We start from the raw sequence: 6,835 nt of genomic DNA on the forward strand, positions 1-6,835 counted from the left end.
AAAAAAAGAATATTGTCCCTCTTCCGTATTTTAGTAGCTGTATGACTCTGGCTGAGACCCTGGCAGTATGAAGTTCTCAGTCCTGACCATTCTAGAAGAAACCCCTCCCCTTTTGTGTGTGCTCGCCTTCTTCCGGCCCTTCAAGACAGGACCAGTTCTTGCTGAGGACAGGGTAGTGGACAAAGAATCAGACAAGACAGCACAGTGAACAAGGCTTTATAACTACAGGCACCAAACAGTCATTTCTTTATTCATCTCACACAGTCTTAACTCTTACTCCTGTTTGTTATTTGGCTTGTTCACTGCAAACCAGAGTCAAGAGTTTGAGCTGAAAGGACTGGCAGAACAAGTATGTAAGGAGGCGTCTAGAAGAGTAGATCTCAGGTACTTTCTTCGGGAACATTAGTGGGAGGTACCCACCAGGGAAAGCAGAATTGGTCAGGCTAGTTCCCCTGGCCAAGCAGGTTGTCCTTGATAAAGGAGAATTTTATCATGCCATTTGTGGACCGGCCACTAAGGCCCCCTTTTAGCTTGTGGGTCAGGGTGTCTTCTGACCCTCTGAGCTGTCTTCTCCGGTGTGTGACAGACTTGACTGTTCACCACAGTATAGCGAGGTCAGCTCTTGCCTTGACCTTCATGGATAACCATCCTCTGGCTTCTCTACCTCTTAAACTCTGGAGGGGAGTAGTGTAAACTTCCATCCATTCCGTTCATTTCCAACCAGGAAAATCCAAGCCCCGCAAAGGGCAGCAGCCCCTTTTTGTCTGCATGACCCCTCTATCCCCTAAGCATAAGATGTGGTAAATAGTTGACGCTCTGTAGAGCCAAGCATCTCTGTAAATGCAGACAGTGCAATGTGAACACGTTTCGCAAGCCTTCGAAGAGATTTATAACCAGGTCAAAGGCTGATCCTTAAGAATATCAGCTTCCTTTACAGACCACACAGTAACTGCTTCTACCAGCACCAGAACACAACGCTGGCTTGTTCCTCTAGAATGTAGGACAAGATTATTTCCAGTGGGCACAGGACTCGGAGAAAAGTGCACACCGGGAGGTGCGGGAGGGGAAGGGGTGCTGAAGGCCACCGGAGAGGAAGCTACGCAGACGAGGTCAGGATCGAGGGCCTACTTCGGCCCCGTCATCGTGCAGGACAGGTGTGTGCTGGGGGTGTCAGGTGCGCGGCTGACACATCCCAGCAGGTACACCTCCCTTCGCCTACGAATGACCTAATTATAGGAGCCTGCAACGGCCAGAGGCGGGGAAGGTCACTCCAGGCAGCCTGCCACTAGAAGTGAGTTCTTGTTCCCCCAAAGATGTGTGACTCCCTGTAGTTCCCAGGGCTGCTGGACTAAGCGCCTCAGGGTTGCTTTTAGTCATCAGGCTGCCAGAGCCCAGACTACATCTGAGATGGATCATCCAGCGGCCTTCCAGAAACACCAGGTCACATGGAGCGGACCTCGCCTACACGGACTGCGCATGCGCCGAGTCCGCGCAGGCGCTCTGCGCAGCCTAGAGCTCCAGGATTAACCAGCACTGCGCTTGCTCTGACTCGCTTTTTCCCTTCCCCCGCCGCCCTCCCTGCGGGAGGACCACGCCCCAAAAGCGAAGCCACTTCCTTTGGCAGCCAGCTCGGCTGCGCCTGCGCCCGGGCTCCACGGTGCGCAGCTCTGGGTCCGGGCCCCACTCCGTCGCCCTCCCCGCGGCTCCCTGACGCCGGCGTGACGTCACCACGCCGGGCGGCCGCCATTACAGAAAGCCGAGTCCCGAGCTAGGGCGAGCGGAGGAGGAGGCACAGCGGCCGGCGGCCGAGCACTGCGGAGCGAGCCAGTGGGCCGGCGCCAGCGCCCAGCAGCCGCCTGGGGCCGCAGGAAGCACCCCGGGGAGCGGCGGCGGCGTGTGCGTGTGGCCCGGGTGCGGGCGGCGGCGCGGGAGCAGCGCGGAGGAGCGGCAGCCGGTTCGGGCGGGCGGCATCATGGACGAGAAGTTGTTCACCAAGGAGCTGGACCAGTGGATCGAGCAGCTGAACGAGTGCAAGCAGCTCTCCGAGTCCCAGGTCAAGAGCCTCTGCGAGAAGGTAAGCTGCTCCAGGCCCCAGTTGCGGCCTCTGCCCCGGCCCTCCTATCAGGAGGCCGCGGAGACGGTGCAACATGGCGGCACGGAGGCCAGACCCCTCGAACCTAGCAGACCGGCGCCCGGCGCTGCCTGCGGCGACTCGCGAGGGACCCGGCGCCCCCCGCCTCCCGCGCGCTGATTGGATGGCGCCGGCACTGCGGCCTAAAATGGCGCCGCGCGCCGGACTCCGGGCTTCGGAGCCTCCGGGAAGCGGGGCGGCCGGGACCGGCTGTGCTTTGCGCCCAGGGACGGGTTCCGGACTCTTAGAGTAAAAGCATTGCGCTTGCACTCGGGCTTGCTCCATGGAGCGGGCGCTGCCCACAGGGTCCCCCACAGGTGGGCCTCTAGGCCAGACCCCAGCGCCTGTGGAAAGGTCACATCGCTTTTGGGTCGGTCTCCACACGTCGGCTTCCTCGGAGCCCTGTTTAAAGTGTGTGCTTAACGATTATGAGGGTAGTCGCTAACCCAGTTTCTACGAAGGTCATAGTGGTAGTTTGAAGGGAGGAATATAAAGTTTTCATAGTTGGACAAATGGAGGATTTGGTGAGTCATACTACACGAAGAGCTTTGGGATTAGAAATCCAGTGTCACTTTAATTTATGATGTATATGCTGACTCAAATTGGGTAGTGTGAAACCCTTCTGTGTGTAAAGTACTTTGGCGTGGAGCCCTCTATTTTTTAAAATGAGCAACACGAACGGGAAGAGAGTCAAATTTTTTATCCTCTCTGGTTGCAAAAGTTTCTTGGATTGTATTTTTGTGGCTACAAGCAGTAGTAGAAAACCCCGTATTGACCGATTTCCTCTATTTCAGACATGGTGCTGAGTCCACTCTTGGAAGTGATAGCTTGGTATCTCAGGTTATCTCATTCCATTGGTTTTCTCCAAGAATTGGGGAAGCAAGTTGTTCAGCTGTCGATCATGGAGTCTTAATGCGATTTTCTACTAGAAAAATGTTCGTCTCCTCTTTATTTTAGCTTCTCTTTTCAGAGCTAATTTAAGATTTAATTTTAGTGCAGAATTATGGATTATGTTAGTAATTTGTGTTAGCGGGAAGAATTTTTGGAGTACAGAGAATGCTCATTCCTTTGTGGTTTGGTGTAGAAAGGAGATTCTTGAGTTTGAATATTTTTTGATGACACAATTTTTCAGAAAATGCTGAGAATGATTTTGGTTTAAGTCAAATGTTGGTTTATCCTTTCCCACCTTCCTTCCCTCCCTCCCTCCCAAGTATCCCTGGCTGCCCTGGTACTGGTTATGTAGCCAGGGTAGCTTTGAACTTTGTGACATTCCTTGTGTCTCTGCTTCACAAGTGCTGAGATTACGTGTGTGTGCTATACCACACCCCACTTGAATCTCTAGTATTTCGACGATCTTTGTTTCTCTCACATCAAACAAGATTGGTATTTTTAAGGTTTAGGCATAAGCCTTTAAAAAATTACTTAATGAATATTGCCAGGTCTTAGTCTCTAATTGCTGACTCTGAGCAAAGGGCTTTATGTGAACATTGGATGACTAGTCATTTGTGTGACCACTCATTGGACTGTTTGTTAGACCTGGACACCATTTCTTTTCGTTTCCCAACTGAGTGATTGTAACTGGTTTTTCAGGTAAACCGTTTATTTACCTTGTTGGTCCTTGTTTCTGTACTTAAAAATAGTTTAAACACATATGCTCTTATGAAGGCAATCAGAAGACAATGAGGAATACCTTATACATATTCTCAAGGAACTTTTAATCTAGTTGGAAAGACTAGGATGGCATTGTCAACTTCACACTCCAAAGCAGTGGTTCTCAGCCTTCCTAATGCTGTGACCTTTAACATAGTTCTTCATGTTGTGATGACCCCAAGTCAAACTATTTTGTTGCTACCTCATAACTGTAATTTTGCTGCTGTTTTGAATTGTAAATATCTAGTGTGCAGGACACATGATATGTGACCCCCGTGAAAGGGTTATTTGGGCCCCCAAAAGAGAACTACCACTCTAGAGTTACCTGGATAGGAAGTCTCAGAAAATCAGATGAGCATGTTGTAGGAGCATCTTCCTTATGTTGAGATGGGAAGACACACCTACTGTAGATGGCACCTTTCCTTAAATTGGGAGGGGGGTACTCAATTGTGTGAGGGTAGAGGAAGCTCCCTATGGTAAAGGTCCCCAATGACCTGAGTTTGACCTCTTCTTTATAGGACCTACATGGTGGAGAGAATGGACTCCTTCAAGTTGTCCTCTGAGGTATCCACACAAGTAAATGTAACAGTTGTGAACATGCATTCATGGCTGAGTTTCTCATGAGGTCATATGAGCAACTCCCTCAAATTCCTGCAGCTGTGACTTCCCTGCTGGGATGAACTAGGTCTGTGAACCAAAATAAATGAGTGTTGAAACCAGCCATAGTGGTATGCCCCTTCAATTCTAACATTCGGGAGGATCTCTGATCTACAGATCCGAGTTCAAAGATAGATGGAAAAACAAAACTGACTCCCCAAAGTTATTTTTGTTGTGGTATCTTTATTACCAACAAGAAACTAATCTATGGAAATGAGTAAGGCATGAACCATCAGGTAGGTTTGCTTTCGGAAGACTCTTAGAGATACTACATTCAAAGATGGGTTGAGGCTAGTCAGCTTAGATCTCTTTCTCAATATGTATAGGTGCTGGGATTTTAATGTATGTATGTGTGTATTATTTATGCAAATGTGTGGAGGTGCCCAAGGAGGCCAGAGAGGGTGTTGGATCTCCTGGAACCTGGTGGTTTTTAACCCACTGAACTTGGGTGCTGGGAACCCAACTTTAACTTTTGTCACAACTTAAACTTTCCAAACAATACTAAGATGTTTAGACAGTGAATTGGGTGCCTTGTACCTGTCTGAGGCACACCACTTCCCATTTGTAATGTTTTATTGCCAATTCAGTGGCAACATGAAAACGACATTTGCTTTTGGTGAGATTGCCTTTTAAACATTTATTCATTTATTTTATTTGTGAGACAGCTGAATTCTGTAACTTGAGCCAGCCTCAGACTTACCATCCTGCTTCAGTCTCCTGAATGCTGGAATTAGAGATAGATGCCACCATTTCCAGCTTTAACAAGAAACCAGCCAGGTGGCAAACGCCTTTAATCCCAGCATTTGGGAGGCAGAGGCAGGCGGGTTTCTGAGTTGGAGGCCAGCCTGGTCTAGAGATAACTCCTAATGCTCATAAGAAGAGATGATAGCATCAGAGGCTTCCCTTATGTAAAGATAGAAATAAACCTCGAGTGCTCACTGTGGTTCCATAGCTTGAGAACTCTGTTCTGGTGCCCAGTCAGCAGTAGCAGTCTTGCTTCCAAGCAGAAAGGATCCAAATGTCTATCATAACAGTGGTGAGCATAGTTTTTATGTTGCTGACTCATTAAAAATAAAGATGGGCTCCAAGTTTCTACCCAAGCTAAGCTTACTGTGTGTACAAGTATGTACCTTGCTGTTTATGGAGCTTGGTGTTTGGTGAGCATATGCAGTTCCATCTTAGGCACAGTTCCATTGACAGATTGGAAAAGTAAATACTATCAACTTGCTAAGTGTGGTCATACATGCTTATAATCCCAGCACTCAGGAAGCTGATGCAGGAGGATGGCTCAGAGGCAGATGGACTTCTGTGAGTTTGAGGCCAGTCTAATCTATATAGTGAGCTCTAGGTCAGCCAAGAATTTGGGAAAGAGGTAGGCAGATCTTCGAATTTGAGGACAGCCAGGAGAGGTCCTGTCTGAAATATAGACATTATGATGTCATTTAGTTTAAACATTTGTTACTTGAGAATGGAAAAAAGAAAGTGCTTGTTATTGATTTGATAAGCTGATTTTTGTTTTGCTTGATTTTGTATTTTTGTTTTCTTGAGACAAGGTTTCTCTGTGTAGCCCTGGCTGTCCTGGAACTCACTCTATAGACCAGGCTGGTCTTGAACTCAGATTTTCAAGTGCTGGGATTAAGAACATGTGTCATCACCGCCCATCGTTAAGCTAGACTTTTTGACCAAGATTATATTCTTTTTTTTTCTTTTCTTTTAAGATTTATTTTTTATGGGTGTTTGCCTGTGTATATGTATGTGTATCATGTACATGCCTGATCCTCTTGGAGGTTGATTGGAATTATGGATGGTTGTAAGCCACCAAGTGGGTACTTGAAATAAAACTCAGGTCCTTTGCAAGAACAAGTGCTCTAAACTGCTGAGCCATCTCTCTCACCCCCATGATTAAGTTCTTATATAAAGTAATATATTTACTAATTTAAAAGACTGTTTCCATAGCAGGAGTTAAAATATTAAGGACAGTTGGGAGAGGCATGTTAGAAGGTTTTCGGCATAGTTGCTGTTGTTGATTGTAGATACAAAGCAAGGGCTTGGAAAGGTTAAGTGGCTGGTATGGAGGGCTAGAGTTAGGTTGCTTGGGACTTCTAATCCCAATGTCTCCATCTTGCTTTTAGAGCCTTGTTGAGGTAGTAATGATGAAAAGTGTGTAGATTGGGCCCACATGAATTGCGTACTTGGTGGTTCTGTAAACTGAAGCATTGTGTTACTGTTGCTGCCAGGCTCCATTTATGTCAGATAGTGTTGTTCCACCTCTCTTGGAAACAGTGATTCTTTCATTTTCATGTGGGTAATTTTATTCATCACATAGTATAAAATCGTCATATAGTATAAATCATAAGGAGAGGCTGAATTATAAAACATTCTAATAGAGGTAGAGTT

At 47.3% G+C, this 6,835-nt stretch overlaps 1 protein-coding gene across 1 annotated transcript in view; it reads left to right on the forward strand.

Annotated features, from left to right (window-relative positions):
- Positions 1-1,696: 1,696 nt before the first annotated feature.
- Positions 1,697-6,835, forward strand: part of Ppp2ca (protein phosphatase 2 catalytic subunit alpha) — a 22,130-nt gene continuing 16,991 nt past the window's right edge. Inside the window, exon 1 of the mRNA XM_031352236.1 lies at positions 1,697-2,074. Coding sequence (XP_031208096.1) covers positions 1,973-2,074 — 102 coding nt within the window. The 5' untranslated portion in view covers positions 1,697-1,972. The remainder of the gene's footprint in view (positions 2,075-6,835) is intronic.

The sequence above is a fragment of the Mastomys coucha genome, unplaced genomic scaffold (genome assembly GCF_008632895.1).
Source record: "Mastomys coucha isolate ucsf_1 unplaced genomic scaffold, UCSF_Mcou_1 pScaffold5, whole genome shotgun sequence".
NCBI lineage: Eukaryota > Metazoa > Chordata > Mammalia > Rodentia > Muridae > Mastomys > Mastomys coucha.